At 45.8% G+C, this 20,631-nt stretch overlaps 1 protein-coding gene across 1 annotated transcript in view; it reads left to right on the top strand.

Moving 5' to 3' along the window:
• Positions 1-2,143: 2,143 nt before the first annotated feature.
• tmem163b (transmembrane protein 163b) overlaps positions 2,144-20,631 on the top strand; it is a 49,990-nt gene continuing 31,502 nt past the window's right edge. Inside the window, exons 1-2 of the mRNA XM_076302705.1 lie at positions 2,144-2,480; positions 3,067-3,186. Of these exons, the coding sequence (XP_076158820.1) occupies positions 2,303-2,480; positions 3,067-3,186 (298 nt within the window). The 5' untranslated portion in view covers positions 2,144-2,302. The remainder of the gene's footprint in view (positions 2,481-3,066; positions 3,187-20,631) is intronic.

Raw genomic sequence — 20,631 nt, 5'->3', positions numbered from 1 at the left:
TTTCACTAAACTGAAACACAGATTTCATCTTTAAATCTTTATAGCTCTGTATGAAAATGTGTCTCAGATTTAGAGAGAGAGAGAGAGAGAGAGAGAGAGAGAGAGAGAGAGAGAGAGAGAGAGAGAGAGAGAGATGTCAGCTGAAGTGGGAGAGACAGTGGCAGTTAAAGATGAAGTGACCCATACTGAAGAAACTAACAGATGGCTTTTTAGTAAAGACCTATTCTTCTTGATTTACAATCTGCTCATTTACTGTTAAACAGCCAATGTAATATATTTTGGGGGGCTGTATTTTCCATGATGATTAGGCATTTTTCCACATTATTTTGCTTTCATCTGCATGGCTACGCATGGCTGACTGCTTAGATGTTGCAGTTTTATCAGGACATCAGAACTGAAGCTTCTGGACATTTTTCTCAGATCTCTGTTGTATTTGGCTCATGAGGAATCGGTCCTAAAAAGATCACAGGGTTCTCTGTTCTCCCTTTCTCTTTCCATCATAAGACATGCAAGATGTTGGCCATGAATTTAGCTGAAGGACCCTGTCAAAATGAACAACCTTTATCTGATGCTATTCTTGAGTTCAAACTGCCTGACTGTCAGCAGAAACTTTCCCTAAATATATTTCAATGCATCACAGTGAGACATTACTGTGCCATGTTTTTCTTGTCTTTGCAACCCAAGACATGGCCTTGAAGCCCCAAAATGTCTTTCTATCGTTCACACAGCCTTCCATAAGCTATGTGTGTGTCTGTTGATGTTTTTATTCAACATAAACAGCTTATAATTGATAATTTAACAGTTACATTTTTAGCATAGACGGTCACTGGTTGGCTATAGCCTGAAGATCTTCAAGGCTGACATAAGTCAGAGAGCACAGCAGTCTGCTGCATTTTTCTCACTAAGTGTGTCATATATTCAGTAGCCTATTGCTAGTGGCACAATATAGTGTGAATTGGTGAAGGACATTTTTGACTTAGGCGGCAACTGACTTACTCAAAACATGCCTAGCCCAGAACAGATAGATAGATAGATAGATAGATAGATAGATAGATAGATAGATAGATAGATAGATAGAGCATGATGTGAACTTCTGGGTACTCCGATTAGAAAGGAGGTAGTTGTGCAATGATCTTCACTTAATATAAGCCTCTTATTTTAGAGTAGGGTACTTTTCTAAGTGAATGACTTTTCAATGTCCAAACACCACCACAAGATGGCAACAAAGTCTAGCCCAATGTGAGCAAAAGAAGCCGTCAGGTGAAGGCAACTCATAAATTGAACACACGCCTATTACAAGTAGATTTAGGAGCAAGGCTGTGTTGCAAGGTATGAATAATATGTTTGTCCTTCTACCGACGTCAAGGAAAGAGACTTTCTGACGAGCAAAACCCACCATATATTTTGAAGGCGTGTTCTGCCATTGATTTCACGTCGAATGTTGACTGTTTACTGAACGACACTCTTGTGCTAAACCAAACCACCAATACAAACAGAAAAAAACTAGACTGCAATCCTGATCCTCACAGCATAACATATGGAAAATGCAAACCATGTGTTGTGATATCAGGTTTAAATCTGTTTTAGACTGACTTCTTTTTAATGTCTTTTAAAATTCTTTTTGACCATTTTTTGGAGGAGTAACCTCCCGTATGAAGACAAATCATTTACAAACAGCATAAGATTACACTTTAGAAGTTAGATTTATTTGTGCCATGTCATGCCGCGTAACCAAAACCATATCGACAATGTAAATATGTCATTAAAAAAAAGATAAAGGGTGTAAAATTCCATAAGCTAAACTTTCCCTCTCTGCAAACACATCATATTGTTGGAGTTTTCAATCTAAAGCGCGTTCAAAACAAACAGTGCGATGCTGCCCGGTACATTCAGCGCAGTGTAGATGTTGTCTATCTCTTCTTCTGGGCCAGATGCGAAGCATCGCGCACTGAGAGGAGTTGCGTTGTGCGGACCGGGCTGTCGCCAGCCGTCTTGTCAGTGACCTGCAATATTGTACACAACAGGGCTGCGTGCGTGAATCTCGTGCAATTCGGGGAAAAGGTCTAGCTAAAGAAAAGGAGATTTTAATTAGAGTGTGACTGCTGTAGTCTTCTCCCTCTTAGCGAGTGTGTGTTGTGGACTAGGGGCTCTCTCGCGCGCTGATTGCGCTCTCAGACACGCAGTAAGCTCGCGGCGTATCACTCCTCCTCGAGACGGGCTGCACGCGCGTGCCGGATTGTTGCACCTCTCGCCCTGGTGTGAAATTATTTGAATGCCTAATTAGACCCGCACCTGAACGACGATGACTGACGCCTTGGCTCCGGATCCTAGTCCCATCCCGGACCCCACTATCGTGGATCCATCGGCTCAAAACGGGCAGTGCGACCCTCCAGATCAGCAGCTACCTAGCAGACCGAGTCAGGGAGACCCGTTCACCATGGACCAGGAAATGAAAATTAGCGACAATGTTGAGGACAAAGGTAAAGAAACAACAACTGTTTATTACATTTCAGCTCCGCTGGTTGTAAGTTTCGGATGCTCTTGAGCGGCTGGAGGCACCGCAGCTTCTGTTTTAATTATTGACTTTGAGATTATAGATGAATTATGCATAAGTGCGCAAGAGCGAGACCCCCAGACCCTCCTGTGTATAAATGTGTATGGCAGTGTGTGTTTGTGTGTGTGTGTGTATGTCTGTGTGTTGTGTGTATGTGCTCCTGCCTAGTGCTTTGTAGTCACTACAATTTCTTTAAAACTGTCATAACTTACCAAATCGCCTAATGTCTGAGTCTTAAAGTGTGTTAAATAAACTTGTGAATTATAGGCCTAGCCAGTCAAATCCAACTTGTAGGCCTATCATTTAACAGTTACACTTGACACAGATAGCTGATTCTGTGTACTGATTTAACAACATGTAGTAGTTTTGAGAAGCAGTGGAAAGGATCACTGTGATGCATGAACACATGAACAGCATAAATCAGATCTCTGTGTCAGTGTCCATATCCATCTCCCAGAGGGCAGAAGCCTGTCGGTCATCTATATGTCTCCTATGTTCGCTGCTCTTGACAGGTTTATTGGAAAGCAGCACACGACTGAAACCACATGAAGCACAGGAGTACCGCAAGAAGGCCTTATGGGTATCCTGGCTGTCCATCGTAGTGACACTCATCCTGGCTGTAGCCGCTTTCAGTGAGTCTGCCTCTCATAAATCTGTGTGTGTGTGTGTGTGTGTGTGTGTGTGTGCGTGTGTATTGGTGCCTTACAGCAACTTATCTGTATACTGGTGACTTTGAGGAACTCCTGTGTGTTGGTGTGCAGACATTGTCACAGTACGGGGTCTGTTACAGCAATTTTAGTTTTAAAACTTTAGCAGCAAATAACTAATTCTGTCCTACAGTCAGTTCAGTGTGTCTGCAGTGTGCAGCGAGGGTTAAAATGATCGATGCAGCTTTAACTGTCAACCATATGTAGATGGGCCCTTAGTGGCCACACGCTCTCTGTTAAGGAGATTTATTTTCTCCTTGTGGCACAAAAGAAGCGTGGCGGTGACGTCGGCTGTTTGACGTTCTTTCGTGTGTTCGGCGCGTCCTTGGTGGTGATGGAGCCCATGTGGCTGCCATGCGTATACAGCAGTGTGACTCTCACACACATGAGTCACCATGAGGAGGCATTCAGTGGCTTTTCGGTTGTTGAGTTCTGCCTGCACGCCTGTCAGTCACACGACACGACGGCACCTCACAACCTTCAGCTGATGGCCGACTGAGTCATCGCCCTTCTGAACAGAATGAGGAAGTGGAGTGACTGCGAGCGAGCACAGATATTCCCCGAATTTAAGAAAGTTACAGAGAGAAGGGGAAGGGGCCCAGTGTCAGCATGACATAGATAGATAGATGGATAGATAGATAGATAGATAGATAGATAGATAGATAGATAGATAGATAGATAGATAGATACATAGATACATACATACATACATAAATATAAATACATATTTAAATGTTTAAATATGAAAAAAAGTGAGGGTAGAGAGAGATGTTTTGCTATTTCCGAGAAATTATTATAGGTTTGGTTGTTTGAGGTGATTTTGCAAACTTATACAAATAAGTCATCATTAGATATGACCTTTTTAAATCTTGGCATTAATTGTCCATTTTAAGTTTGGGGGAATGCTGTTCTACTGTTTTACTGAGCACCAAACACACAATGTAAAAAGAGAGAAATGCAGCACTGTCCCGGTCTTAGTCCCCAGTGCCCCCCTCCCCACACACACTTATTCCACCCTTCTGAACTGGAGTAAGTGCAGACTCAGCTTCAGAGTGGCCTTAAAGCTCACCCCAGCAGTCTTCAATGAGAACTCCCCATCAAACAAATCCCCATTAATCCCAGTGACTCTACCCACGCCCCTCAAAACTACAAACCCCACTGAGTCGGTGCGTCTGAAGAAGGTGTTGAACTGAATTCATCTCCATAGTTTAAAGTAGAATATGGTCCAGAGTGCACAGTGCTGTTAAATGCCCCAAATAGGTAAATACCTACGTCACGTTTATCATACCTGGTTAAGGATCGCAGGGTGAAGGAGTCCTATGCTTTGCAGTGAGTACACTTAACTTAAACACCAGGCGCGCAGAGGGAAGTTGGTTTGCAGATACCATCTATCGTGTAACTTTGAGATCTGGGTCAAAGAACAAACAGTGTTTGTGTGATGGTGACAGATTATCGCTCTCACTTCTCTGGGAGTGTTCTTATAGGTATAGCCATGTTCTACACCAGCACATGGTGTCCTTCTCACAGGCTCCACTGTGTATGTGACTGAGAGAGAGAGTGAGAGAGAGAGAGAGTGACAGAGAGTGAGTGTGTGTATGTGTGTGTGTGTGTGCATGAGAGAGAGAGAGAGAGAGAGAAAGAGTAAAGAGTGAGTGTGTGTATGTGTGTGTGTGTGCATGAGAGAGAGAGAGAGAGAGAGAGAGTAGAGAGTGTGTGTGTGTGTGTGTGTGAGAGTAGAGAGCGAGAGCGAAAGAGAATGTGTGTGTATGTGTGTGTGTGTGTGTGAGAGAGAGAGAGAGAGAGAGAATGTATTTGCATTACTGCCCATACCCACATTGCTGTATTTTTTTCCCTTTTTAATGGTTGCTGATATTACTGTGTTACTCTTAACACTGGCTTTGGCAACACTGTGCTCAAACAGTCATACTAATAAAGCACTTTGAACTTAAGAGAGAGGGTGGGGGGGAGAGAGAGAGGGAGAGGTGGGAGAGAGAGAGAGAGAGAGAGAGAGAGAGAGAGAGAGGTGGGAGAGAGAGAGACAGATACGAACGTGTGAAGTTAGCAGTTATTCTGCGTCATTCCCACCGGCCGCCAGTGACCTATTAGAGCCCAAATGGCGGTTGTTAGCACAGAGGCACTGATGTGGCGGTTCTGAACCCTGGAACCTGGGGCGGAGCTGAGAAAGTCCTGAAACAGAACTCAGAACCGCGTCAGACGGAACTGTGGGAGACAGGAGACAGACTGGAGACGGGCGCGACAAAGAGAGAGATGGGGGGGGAGAGAAACAGTGAAAGAGAGTGAGAGACAGACAGACAGAGAGAGGGATGGAGAGAGATGGAGAGAGAAGAAAGAGGGAGAGAGAGAGAGAGAGAGAGAGACTGGAGCAGGAATCCTGTTGTTGCCTGCAGATTTTCCTTCCTTCCAGATAAACAGCTCTGATCTGTGATGAGGAGTGAGTGAGTGGGGCAGATCTGTAGCAGTGCTAGTCAGCTTCCTTCCTGCTCTCTCGGAGTCTATACAATATGCACACACACTCCACACACACACATTCCTATGCTTCTGCTCTCTCTGAGCCTCTACTCACACCCCCTCTGCTCTTTCACACACACACACACACACACACACACACACTCCTCACAGACTCACTACTCACACCCTCTCCTCTCTCTTCTCACACACACTCCTCTGGTTTTGATCTCTCTGAGCCTCTACTCACTACTTTCTCCTCTTTCACACACACACACACACACACACACACACACACACACACACACACACACACACACACACACACACACACACACACACCTCTACCACTACTTTCTCCTCTCTCACTCCTCCGCTAAAAGCGCCTTTCTCAAACCCAAGGTCGCTTTACATAGTAGGAATGCAGGGAAACACAATAACAAACAAAACAATACAACAGAGACAAAGGCAGGGAAACACAATAACAAACAAAACAATACAACAACAAAGACAAGTTATCTGTATGGAACTATGGAACTGGGGCAGCCGTGGCCCACTGGTTAGCACTCTGGACTTGTAACCGGAGGGTTGCCGGTTCGAGCCCCGACCAGTGGACCGCGGCTGAAGTGCCCTTGAGCAAGGCACCTAACCCCTCACTGCTCCCCGAGCGCTGCTGTTGAAGCAGGCAGCTCACTGCGCCGGGATTAGATAGATAGATAGATACTTTATTGATCCCCAGGGGAAATTCAAGACTGTGTGTTCACTGTGTGCTGTTTGTTTTTCACTAATTCACCGATTGGGTTAAATGCAGAGACCAAATTTCCCTCACGGGATCAAAAAAGTATATATACTTATACTTATACTATGTGTTGGGTGTGGAGGAGAAGTGATCATTAAACAGAAAGGTCTTGAGATGTGCTTTGAAGAAAGGAAGAGAAGGACAGGCACGAAGAGGTTGGGGGAGGGAGTTTGGGAGTTAAAGTTATGCCCTCTGTGCAAACACATGTGTTTAAACACCCTTCAACTCCATAGAAACACTCATATGGAGCAACTCACATAAACACACACACACACACACACACAGGAACACAAGAGAGAATAACACTTTCATTCACTTAGGAACACACATATGCACACACAAACACACACAGATACACACACCTTACATTGGCTATTTGCACAGAGCTAGCTGGCTGGCTATTGGCGGACAGCATGAGAAACTGCTGATAAGCTGAAAAGCTTGCTGTGTACTCTCGGCTCCAGGGAGGATCCTGCCGTGAGTTCACTCTGCATACTGGCACCCCTCCCTGACAAACACACACATGTTTACATACACACACACACACTCCACATACACTTCACCCTACCACAATCACACACACTCACAAGTTCCACTGAGAGTTATAAGGAACATCAAATAATGTCATCAAAGGCTGGTGTCAGCGATTTAATTTAACTGCAAGCCTCGGCCAAAGTTATTGATGTCAGAGGTGAGTTATTGATGTCTTGTCCCCGTCTGGCGTGGCGTCGTAGGTAATGTTAAACACTGTGAGCTGAGACTGACTGACTGACTGTTAGGTAAGCCCGTGAGCTTAAAGGACCCCTCACCCCCCGACAAGCCCCATCCATCCATACGTTAAGTGGTTGTTTGTGTAGCTGCTAGGCTGTACATTTCCTCCCGGCGTATCCAGGATGTAGGACATTACATGGCTGGCTGAGCAGAGGCACCTCGCACACACCTCGCACACACACCTGCTCACAGACATTCACATACACACACTCACACTCTCTCACATACACACGCACACACACACACACACACACACACACACACACACACACACACACACACACACACACACACACACACACACCTGCTCTCTCACATATACACACGCGCGCACACACACACACACACACTCCCTCTCTCTCTCACACACACACACATAAACATCTGCTTACACACACATACTGTACACACGCTCACACACACACATACACACCTGCTCACACACACATATACACACCTGCACACACCTACACACACACTCCCTCTCTCTCTCACACACACACACACACACATACATATCTGCTTACACACACATACTGTACACACGCTCACACACACACATACACACCTGGTCACACACACATATACACACCTGCACACACACACACACACACACACACACTTTCCTGCTCACACTCACACACACACACACACTCTCTCTCATACACACACACACACATACACACATACACACCTGCTCACACACACTCACACACACACACACACACAAACACACACACACACACACGGCTGGCTGGGCATGGGCGCATCATCCAGCAGGTGCAGTCTGCTCTCTGATTACCATACATACAGTCGGTTAAGACGTTCAGAAAAGTTACCGCCCCCCATGAGGGGGAAAGCATGCTAACATCACACAATGGAAGTCAATGGGCGAACTCACTAGCATTTAGACTTCGTTTTACATTCAGGTGGAGTTCTGCTTGTTTCTGAACACAATAATTTAAAGGAATTGTGTTTACTTAACTGCCCAGTGTATGCTAACAACCTAATTCACCCTCGATTGCACAATGTTGACGACAAATTTATCTGGAAGCTATTTAAGATGGTAGCATCATTAGGTTGCTAACTGGCTAACTTTATATCGTCAGTGTAACATAACCAACTGGTACACATTACTTGTTAAACTATTCCCACAGACATTGTAGGGAATGTGCATTCATGTGAGAATAAATTAACTTATGAGTATGTGGTGTTATGGCGAAAGGCTTAGCTTGCTAAACCGAGCTACACAGTCCGGCCATTGAAAGCAGTTCTACAATGAGTACACTCGAGACAGTTCTGGCCGTTTAACTGGAATAAGCAAAATGAGGGAACTTAATGTTACCCTTAACCTCGTTGACACACAGATAACTCTCAGTTCAAACGTGTTTGTGCCGTTTATTGATGTTTGCTAAAAGATTGTATATTTGTATAGGTGTTTTCTGTACTCAAGCCGGTGCACCTCCATTAGATTACATGCAATCGAAACTAATATTTTCCCCCTTAGGGGTGTTTCAGCCACGGTAACCACGGCAACTGGGGGCGGTAACAACGATTATGACTAGATGCCGACTGTATGTATAGGAACACACTGTCTCTGTGCACTGCGTTCCGTGTTCCGTGTTCCGGCCCCATTGCATATCCAGGCAACAGCACTGAAACAGAGGAGTGGAATATTGCTATTCCTATTCAGGAGGAGCTGTGTGTGGACAGCGGCACACTTTTGTGTGGCTGGACCGGACCCTGATGGATCCTGCAGGCTCGAACGGATCCGGAATCACAAACAGCCCTCCTGCCACCGAGCGGATCAATCACTTGAGGCGGTTATGTAACGCCCCAGCCCTGCCTACCCAGAATCCTCTGCAGGAAATGTTTCTCCCCCACAATACCCCACCCCACCCCACCCCAGAATCAGAATTTAGGTTTATTTGACCAAGTCACATGTCACACTCACATACATACAGAAAAACAGAAACGCACACTATTTTTCTCTCAGTCTCTCAGCACACACACACACACACACACACCACACACGCCACACACACACAAACGCACACACACACACACACATGCACACACACACGCACACATATATACTGTGCACACACACACACACACACACACACACACACACTTTCTCTCTCTCTCTCTCTCTCTCTCTCTCTCTCTCTGTCTCTGTGGACCTGAGAACCTGTGAGTGCTGGTGCTTGGCCTGTGCTGAAAGCTGGGTCTGGGCTAATGGGGGTTGTGTGTGGATGGAGGCGCAGGTGGAGCAGGCGTAGCAGACCTCCACCCTCATCTCAGTCATCTCCACCGCAGGGCCCCTCCGAGGGATCAGGTGTCAGCCACCGAGAGTCTAGAACTACACTCATCTCCCTCCCTCCCTCTCTCCACCTAATTTTCTCTCCCCCCCACTTCCCTCTCTCTCTTGCTCTTTCTCTCCCCCTGTCTCCCTCTCTCTCTCCCTCCCTCCCTCTCTCTCTTTCTCTCCCTCTAACCCTGAAGGATTGAGTCTTTTCTCATCGATCGCAGCAGAAGGACCGAACAGCCCATTCCCCCAAGTTTAACACATTTAATACCGGCCTGCCCTCTCTCCCTCCCTCCCTCTCTCTCTAGCCCTCCCTCTCTCCCTCCCTCCCTCTCTCTCCTTCTCTCCCTCTCTCCCTCCCTCCCTGCGAATGAATCTCATTTACACTTCGGTCGGATGCAGTGCCAAGCTCCTCGCCATTAACGTCACTCAGAGTGGTGGCTATGTTTTTTGGGTGTGTGCATGTGCGTTGTGGGGGGTGTGTGTGTGTGTGTGTATTGGGGGTGGGCGGTTGACAATGTGTGTGTATGTGTGTGTTTTTGTGTTGGTGGGGAGTTGACAGTGTGAGTGTGTGTGTGTTGGTGGGGGGGTTTACAGTGTATGTGTGTGTGTGTGTGTGTGTGTATGTGTGTGTGAGTGAAGTAATGTGTGCCGGGCCTTAACATCTCAATCCCCCAGACGGCCGTCAGCATCGGTGGGAGCCAATTAGCAAGCGGCACTGCCGTGTTGTCTGCGCGCAAACTGCAGATTAATTTGCACTCCATTTGAAAGCAGTCGATGCATACCTCTATGCCACTAATGAACATGGAGCTGGAACACAGAGGAGGAGAAAGAGAGAGAGAGAGAGAGATGGAGAGATAGAGGGAGAAGGAAAGACAGAGAGAAAAGGGAGAAAGAGAGTAGAGGGTAGAGGGGATTTATGTTCTCTGATGTTGTCCATGCACGCGATACACTAATGCAGTGCATCTGTAGGGGACAGAGTTGTGTTGCGCAGGCAGATAATTATTTATGCCGCGCTAGCGGTGCGCTATCTGTCACCACGCTGTCAGATAAGTTCTGTTGCACACGACCCCTCTGGAACTCTCCGAAAACTCCCGCCGTCAGCTCCTGAAAAGAGCACCGTGTTCAGGAGGAAATTCATCTTTCCAGAACACAGTGCGAGTGACACGGAACACGAGCGCTTGTTTCGAAAGTGGAACGCGTCTCCTTCAAGGGAGCTATCCATTATCAGTCATCAATGCACCTATCGGCTAATCGATGCGGCTGCTTGGATACTTTCTGAGTTGTTTTGACGCCGCTGTTGATGTAGAAACCCTGGAGGAGGAGGTGAGGAAGGATCAGCCCAGCACACACACAGCCCACCAGCACACACACACACACCCCACCAGCAACACACACACATACCCACACACACCCACACACAGAAACCGGAATACAGATCCAGAAACCGGAATACAGATGTGTGTGTTCCCAGTTCTAACTGCTGGCTTTCTTTAGACGTGACGTGAGTGTACTCAGCACTGAAACCAGACACACTTCCAACATGTGTGTATGTGTTGTGGCCAGTACTGAAAACTAGCTTTTGTCATATGTGTGTGTGTGTGTGTATTCACTACTGCCGATGACATCCAATTATATCTCACTACATCCTCCCTCACTGACCCTCTTCCCAGTTCACTCACTGACTGCCTATCTGACTTAAAGCTATGCATGCAAGATAACTTTATAAAACTCAACACAGATAACACCGAAATCCTTCTCATCAGCCCCAAATCTCAACTGTCCAAATCTCATAGTCTCAGTCTGAACATTGATGGTGCACTTGTCAAATCTGCTCCTGTTGTCAGAAACTTCGGCATACTGCTTGACTCCTCACTCAGTTTCGACCCCCACATTAAATCCCTCACTAAAACTGCATCCTTTCACCTCCAGAACATTGCACCCTTTGCCCCTTCCTTTCTACCACCGATGCACAAACCCTGGTTCACTCCTTCATTACATCCCGTCTAGACTACTGCAACTCCCTATTCATTGACCTCCACTAAAACACACAAAGACTACAATATATATTTAAATCTCTGCAGCCAGACTACTCACTCATACCAAGAGATCTGCTCACATCACCCCTATTCTTTCTCAGCTTCACTGATTACCGGTTCGGTCCCGAATCAAATTTTTAAATTCTACTAATCACTTTCAAAGCCCTCCATGACCTTGCTCCTCCTTACCTCTGTGACCTTCTGATCACTTACACTCCTTCCAGCTCCCTCAGATCCTCTAACTAAAATCTCCTCTCTGTCCCCCGCACCAGACTCTCTACCCTGGGTGGCAGGTCTTTCAGCGCCATGGCCCCTAAGCTCTGGAACTCCACCCTAGGTGGCAGGTCTTTCAGCGCCATGGCCCCTAAGCTCTGGAATTCCCTCCCTCAATCCCTCCGTGACTGTCCCTCCTTTCCTTTCTTCAAAGCTCATCTCAAGACCTTTCTGTTTCAACACTTTTCATCTTCCGCCACCGTATAGACTCATTGCAAATTCCCTTTTTATGTTGTCTTACTCAGTGTGTGCTCTGTTTCTGTTGACTTTGTAAAGTGACCTAGAGTCTGAGAAAGGCGCTATTGTAACATCTCCAATTATCACCCATTTCGTTCGAAAATTCTAAAACAACGATGTTTTTTAATACTTCAAAATAACATTTGATAAATTAACCTTACATTTTTCAGTAGCCATAGGTGTGTAGATTTGAACAAAATCTGTGTTGGTTCTTACCGGGGCTGAAATATCCGATTTTGTTTACCATAATCGGAGGTTAGTGCTGGCCTGGTGGGTCATCTACTTCCACCCTTTCACATGGCACATAAACAGTTAGACCGAGAATTCTCGTCGCTACTTCAAAATTCCACTGGCACTCAAAGCGGATTTGTACACGCAGCCTTACAACACTGTTTACAGCTCTTCGAGTTACTGTAAAATGTAATTTTTGGTACATAGCTAATTTAGATACACCAATGGTGTGGGTGCTTGCATTTCTTTAGGAATCCGCCGTCTTGGTTTGTATAGAAATTAATATTAAGTGACACATACACGCAAGAGGACGGAAACACAGGACTGGTGGTAATAGGGGGCATTCCGATATATAAATAAAACGTATTATTATTATTATTACTACTGAAACAGATTCATTTTCAGATGTATATGTAGCCAGCCCAGCCCTTAAACCAGCTGGTCCTAAAACGTGTGTGTATGAATCAGCACCTGGGTCCCAGTGGTGCCGGGTAACAGTGGCTCTGTGACGGCCAGTCTGGACTGTTTTCAGGGCCCTTTTTGCTTTGGCATCAGTGGTGGCGGAGGGGCAGATGCCAGTGTTTTGTGACAGGGCACAGGGGCATAGGGGAAGGGGGGGGTGGGCACACGTTGCAGTGCTGTGGCCTGAATGTAAATCACCCTCCACTGTGTGTTCAGATAGAGAGAGAGAGAGAGAGAGAGAGAGAGAGAGAGAGAGAGAGAGAGAGAGAGAGAAGGAAGGAGGGAGAGAAAAAAGTGAGTGAGCAAAGGAGCGAGAAAGGGAAAGAGGGAGGGAGAGAATAAGAGCAAGGGGAGTGAGAGAGAGAACGAGACAGTGGAACAGAGAGACAGAGAGAGGGGAAGAGAATGAGAGGGAACAAGGAAGAGAGAGAGAGAGACAGAGGCAGAGAGAGAAGAAGAAGAGGCAGAGGAAGGTAGAGAGAGAGAGCAACTCTGCACTAGACATCATGTATTAATGCATTCAGAACAGTCAGCTGCTAAAAGCCCGAGTGCCAACTCCCTTGGAGTCTGCAGGCTAAAAATATAAGCAGGAAAAGAGAGGGATGGAGGGGGAAGATAGAGAGATACAGAAAGAGAGAGTGAAAAAGAAAAGAAGGAGTTAGAGAGAGCAAGCGAGAGTGACAGAAAGAGAGGGATAGAGAGAAATTTGGGAAAAAGAATGTGCATGAATTTTGCCCGAGCTTCCACCCCACCCCACCCCTCCTTAGCCCCCTACTGCCTCCACACACACGTGAAACCACTGGAGCAGAGAAAGGGCCAGAAGTCTGTGTGTGTGTGTCTGCGTGTGTTTGCGTGTGTGTGTGTGTGTGTGTGTTTGTGTGAGTGTGTTTTGATTGCAAACAATTAATCGGTTAATCAATTAGTTGTCAACTAAATTAAATTAATTGGCAACTAATTTGGTAATCTATTAATCCATTTGTGTCTTTTTTTTAAATATTTTCTGATTGGAGCTGATGTAGTAATGATGTAGTCATGATGTGTATGTGTTTATTGTGTGATAACTGTGAGTTGATGTGTGTGCTCAGGCAGTATGTTAAATGTGTGATGTGATGGCTTGTGTGTGTGTGTGTGTGTGTGTGCTTTCCCTAATCATAGATTTTCATAGAGAGTCATATTACTGACTAGCTGCAACTGCCTCACACTGGGTGGCCTGAATCACCAACTCGGTCAGCAGACTCACTCTCTCTGTGTGTGTGTGTGTGTGTGTGTGTGTGTGTGTGTGTGTGTGTGTGTGTGTGTGTGTGTGTGTGTCTTAACCCCCCATAGATTTCATTGAGTCTTATTATTTGCTTGCTAGCTAGCTGGAATGGTCTCTCACTGGGGGTAGGCCCGATCAACTGACTTGGTCAGGTGAGACTGATTTGAGCCAAAATGGCCGCCGCTGTCTGGGGTTTCCTCCAGAGAGGCTCCTCGGAGACAAAGACAGCCCCGGTTATCAATCCGTTCAGCTCTGTTTTTTCCCCTTTAATCGGGTCTGCTTCCCCCGGTCGACTCCACTGATCCAATTCTCCTTGTCGTCATGGTACACTCTGTGGAGAAAGAAACAGATGTGCTGTCAGGACTAATGGAGGGAAAAAAAGACAAAAAACTCTCATTAAATCTGAGCTGCGGAGAACAGGAGCCTTGGCGAGCCTCCTGCTCTGACGCCTGGTGGTGCGACACTTATCCCCAGGCTACGCGCCGACAAACTCTGACACCAAGGCAAGGCCCCTTCTATTAAGATTTCCTGCGGAGTTGCTTTCTACATCGCTACTGGTAGAGAGGCTGAGCCGAAACACTAGCAGCCCAGTGCAGAGTATCAGAGTGAGAGATCAAACCTGTGTGTGTTGTGTAGTGTGTGTAGTGTCCATAGTGTGTTTAGTGTGTGGTGTGTGTGTTATGTAGCCTGACGAGCCAGACCCACATTAAAATGTAGGGTCTGGGCACTCACCGTTGGCAGTGCTGAGTCCGAGGGGCGGGATAATCGGTTGTCTTTCAAATTCCCTCTGCACGCAATAGGACAGCGCTACAACTCATAAGTCCCATGCGTTTTCCCACCAGCGGAGCTAGTTGGCTAGTTCAAACTTTTGCCAACATATTTAACTCATGTCACGCTGTTCGCCAACAGCAACATCCATCTTCTTTGTTTTCGAGTAGCAGGGAATTCAAGTCAAACCATTGCAACTCTGCAACTCTGTTAAAGTTATGGTTATTGTGTTTAGCAGATGTTTTTGTCCAATTGTTCAAGCCTACATGAGTGTGTGTGTGATATGTGTGTAGTGTCTGTGTGTTTGTGTGTGTGTTTGTGTGTGTGTGTGTGTCGTATGTATATGTGTCGTATGTGTATGTGTGTGTTGTGTGTTGTGTGTATTATATCACAGCGGTAGTTCTGCCCTTAGAGGTGTACTCATGAGTCTATGATGATGTCGGCAATGCAGCACCTCTGATGGACTCTAAAGTCCTGCGCCCCTTGTAGCATGTGTTGTGTGTGTGTAGTGTGTGTGTGTGTGTGTGTGTGTGTGTGTTGTGTGTATCCCACCAAGCAGGATAGCTGCAGTTTTGTCCTGGCTGTAACTTGTTCTCATGGCTCCATGGTATGGACTCAGAAGTCCAGTGCCCCTTGGCCCTCTCACTGCACTGTTCTGAGTGGCCACTCTCTCCTGCCTCTGAATTATTAAATAGCACATTGGCGGTGGAACAGAACAGCGCTGAAAGCCATTTCACACAGGCCTCTTTTTTCCTTTCCCTGGTTCCTGTGTGTGTGTGTGTGTGTGTGTGTGTGTGTGTGTGTGTGTGTGTGTGTGTTTGTGTTATATATGTATGAGATGTCTTTTTTCCCTCTCCCTGGTTCTTGTGTGTGTGTGTGTGTGTGAGTGTGTGTGTGTGTGTTTGTGTGTGTGTGTGTGTGTGTGTAGTCTGTGTATGTGTGTCTAGTGTTATGTGTGCATGAGACGTCTTGTTTTCATCTCCCTGGTTCTTGTTTGTGTGTGTGTGTGTGTGTGTGTGTGTGTGTGTATAGTGTTATGTATGAGACGTCTTTTTTCCCCTCTTCCTGGTTCCTGCTTTGGTCCTGCATACTGCTGCAGCCTGCAGGTGAAACTCTGGTAGATGCAGTGGGAGCTTGCAAGGCAACAGACGTTGGAGGGGAGGTGCGTGTGTCGACGGCGAGGCTTTGATCAGTTGGGACTGAGGAGCGCGCTGAAAACACTGGGCGGTGATTGGACGCTGCTGCGAGTCCTGGTTCTGAACAAATCCCGTCGGAGGTGCTGCGTCAGCACCTTGGAGACTCACAGCTGCGCTAGGTGCTAAAGCTAACGCTAAAGAGGGAGAGAGAGAAAGAGAGAGAGAGAGAAAGAGGGAGACAGAGAAAAGAGAGGGGGGGCAGTGTAATGGTGAGTATATCTTTATGGCTAAAATGGCTCAATCCTGTATCATCAGCAACTCTCTGATCATTTTCAGAAATCAAAATGCTGCACATACTCTCTCTCACTCACTCACTCACTCTATCTCTCTCTCTCTCTCACACACACACACACACACTCACTTACTCACTCACACACAGACACACTCACTCACTCACTCACACAGACACTGCATACAGTAAATGGTTATTGCTAAAGCATTACAGAGGAAACACAGGAGATATAAGTTACTACGACAGCATAATAGGGGACTGGCCACCCCCCCCCCCTTTCTTTCTCCTCTCCTCGTGTGTGTGCGCGCTCCCACACCTGCTTGTGTTTCTGCAAAGCCATTAGGGTATAATAGAAACTACAGCTCCATCTCGGCAGTGTACACAGGCCAACCTTGCTGCTGGGATGAGACGCTCTTGGTGTAAGGCAATTCAATTTGGATAGAACAGTGTGTGTGTGTGTGTGTGTGTGTGTGTGTGTGTGTGTATTGTGTTAGATGAAAAGGAGTGGATATCTGTCAGCAGAATAACAGTTGGGCTAAGTCGTAATTTACACCGCCCGACAGTAGGAATAGCATTTCCCTTTGTGTGTGTGTCTGTGTGTGTCCGTGTGTGTGTGTGTGTGTGTGTGTGTGTGTGTGTGTGTGTGTGAATTAGTGTATGGCTGTCAGTCTGCTCAACTGAGCTGGCAACTGAGCTGGCGATAGCAATCAAAGCTGTGGTAATTATGCCTCTGGAGCGCCTTAGTGGGGAGATGTGTGTGTGTGTGTGTGGAGGGGGGGGGGGGATGAGTGGCCTGCTTCTGAGTCTGTGATGACAGAGTCGCGCGGTGGGGGGCTTGCCTCTCAACACAAAGCTGAATGGAAATTAGCAGACTCAATTGGCCCCTCTGAAGTATCTGTTGAAACGGGAATGTCGCTAAATAATTGAAAATATTTGCCCACGTTGTCACCTGAGATATGACAGGAGAAACAGATGTGCTAAATTACAGGTTTGATTTGCTTGACTGACATCCTTTAAGTATGAATACCAGTGTTGGTGGTTACACGTTACTGTAATTTCGTTACTTTATTGGGTAACGAAGTAAGGTAATGCACTAGTCTACAATTTAAATTATTGGGTAACAAAGTAAGGTAACGCACTAGCCTACAATTTAAATTTCAGTAATTCGTTACAGTTAAAGAATAGGGGTGGTAGCGTAGTGGTTAAGGAGCTGGGCTAGCATGCAGTAGCCTGAAATGTAAGTCACTTTGGTTAAGAAGTGTCTGCTAAATGTAATGTAATGCAGGGGTTCCCAAACTTTTCCACGACAAGGCCCCCCAAATACCACTAGGTTCTGGCCAAGGACCCCCTTGATGTGTTATTATACCCATCGACAACACTACGGCAAAAACACATTAAGCTAAACCTAATAATTATTTTAGCCACAAGCACTTCGCAATGGAGCGTACAGTGTGAAAAAACTGCATTTGGGGCTTTCTGCTATATGAGAGCTATCATTATCATGGAAAATAGGTGTGTTGATATGTGAGACATTATTATAATGGCATTGTATAACAACCCTCATAGTAATAGGTATATTTAAACAATTTCAAATGTATTTATTTGTTCCTTTTATTTTTCCTTCCAACTTGCTGAGGCCCCCCTGGCACCCCCTCACGGCCCCCACTTTGAAAACCACTGATGTAATGTAATGAATAACTGTAACGTCCATTCCTGCGTTACTCACAATATCTGTAATAGGCTATTGACTTATTGTTTCCATGATTGCTTTCTCTTCGACCTCCACAAATTAAGCTACAGATTAGCCTAGATAGACACATTATTTCAAAGAGATGTGCGTAGTCTAGAGCACACATTCACTCCCTGCACTGCTCTCCCTCAGACAGGTTCAGCCCGCACCTCTCCTATGCAAATCAAAATGGTGGCTTGTGCAAGAACTGTTCGTGCAGACTACAGCTTGCTCGGTGTAGCCTACACAACTTTGTTCAAAATTGATGCAAGTTGACTTAGCAAAGTTAGTAGCTTATTATAGCCTATTTATCACAACGTCAATCACGCTGTCAATTGCAAACGCAAATTTATTCAAATGTCTCGCGACGGAATTATCTGTAGCTTAATTTGTGGAGGTCGAAGAGAATGCACCTGTTTGATAAATGAGCCAGTAGCGGAGAAATAGCTTTTAAGAACTAATCAGTATCCTAGGGTAGGCTTCTGCAAAAAACAATGTTGTTGGCGATTTAAACTATCTGGGGGACGTCTTTAATAGGCACCCCAATGCACCCTAGAGACCAACTCAGAAGTAAAGTAGGCCCGGTAACGAGTAGCCTAACAAGTTACTTTCCAAAATTACTAACGTGTAAAGTAATTTCATTACAATTTGAAGAAGTAAGGTAGGAGTAGGCTAACTTAAAGTAACGCATTACTTTTTTGAGTAATGACCCCAACACTGTAAATATCTCTAACATATAATAATATATAATTATATACAATCTAACATATTTGCATGTTTATTCGCTTTAACCCATTTACTCCTAAAATGCCTGCTAAAAACGCCTATAGAATCCTATGGCATTCTAGACTAAATAACCTTATTTCCTGAGGGTTTTCTGAAAACATACTAAAAATTGTCAACGTCTACCAAAATGTAATATCTAGGCCTCTGTAGCACCTAGAAACATGAAATAAAAATCATGCTGCGCTACGCAGCATCCAGCGGGAGGGTCAATGTTGCGCTACGCAGCATCCAGCGGGAGGGTCAATGTTGCGTCATGCAGCATCCAGCGCGAATGGGTTAAATGCAATAAAAAAAAAACATTGTGTACTGAAGTGTTTATGTTAGGGCTGCCCAATTAATCGATTTTTAATCAAAATCACCATTTGAACTTATTATTATGCAATTATCTAATCGCAAAGGCTGCAATTAATCATGCAACAGTGGTTAATCTTGTCACATCTAAGATTTTTGTATTCATATCATCCTGGCTCAACTTAAAGTTAAATTTGGAATAATGAACTGAAGCGTGATTTTCAATAAATCAAAAAATCTTCCCCAAATCGTTCAGTCCTACTGCAGTATCTTCCCTGAATCGTTCAGCCGTAGTACATAACAAAATACTGGGTATGTGTGTGTATAACCTTTACAATTTTGCGGACCGCATTAGGACTGACCAGTGTTCTTGGTCAGAACTAAGACTCGTGGTGTTTTCTGCTGTCCCCATCCACTCAGGGTGGACTAGGGCGGAGTTTTTTGGACTGTGAGTGGAAAGCAGCAAAGCGAGCCATCTCAGGAGAATATCACCAGTGCAAACACAAGGACAAGACACAGCATAGGGTAGCACATCGCATCGCAGCAGCACTAATTGGCTGAGTTTTTATGCCAAGACCATAATGTATGCATCTAGCACAGTCTCTTCGTTTTGCTTTTATGAAAACTTGGAATGTGTGTGTGTGTGTGTGTGTGTGTGCCTGTCTGTGTGTTTGTGGGTGTGTGTATGTGTGTGTGAGTGTGTGTGTGTCTGTGTGTTTGTGGGTGTGTGTATGGGTGTGTGTGTGTGTGTGTGTGTGTGTGTATGGGTGTGTGTGTGCGTGTGTGTATGGGTGTGTGTCTGTGTCTGTGTGTGCACAGCACTTGTTTCATATTTATCAGGACTTTGAAAGGGCATATGCTAAGTAAGTCCTGATGAGAAATATTCTAACCCCTGCCCATCATTTATTCTGAGCTGATCCACTGGGCCAGGTGATACGCCACTGAGATAACAGTGAGGGGATGTTGAGCTGACAGCAGTGTGTGTGTGTGTGCGTGTGTGTGTGTGTTGACTCAGTTGAGTTAGGGGGGGTGGGTCATGGCCTTCACAGAATCAGGATTGAGACTCTGTCGTCTCCGGAGGAGTATGACTCACTGGGGAAACGTGTGTGTGTGTGTGTGTGTGTGTGTGTGTGTGTGTGTCTGTGTGTGTGCAGTCCTTATAATCAACTCCCCCTCCAATCTGATAAAGGAAACATCAGCCCCTCCGATGAATGAGGTTGACAGGTTCATAGACAGAGGCAGATACCCCCAAAGACCACAGAGACTGAGAGAAGAGCATGAGGATAGAGAGAGAGAGAGAGAGAGGAAAGGAGAGAGAGGGAGGGAGAGAAAAGATGAACGGGGTGGGAGCGGGAGGAGTGTATGCAGGGAAAGGGAAAAAGAGAATGATAATTCTAAAAAGAGAGATCATCATTATCATGACAGTTTGATAAAGGCCCAGCAGACACCAGGAGATGAATGACTCTCTACCCCCCCCCCCTCCCCTTCCATCCCTGACTGCTCTCTGGTCATGCTTGTACCCTG

Source organism: Alosa pseudoharengus, unplaced genomic scaffold (assembly GCF_046254945.1).
Source record: "Alosa pseudoharengus isolate Yale_2024_CS ecotype anadromous, Long Island Sound unplaced genomic scaffold, YU_APseudo_1.1 YU_APseudo_1.1_scf_24, whole genome shotgun sequence".
NCBI classification, from domain to species: Eukaryota; Metazoa; Chordata; class Actinopteri; order Clupeiformes; family Clupeidae; genus Alosa; species Alosa pseudoharengus.
Note: the sequence above shows the minus strand (reverse complement) of the source record. Positions and strands in the feature narration are given on the sequence as shown.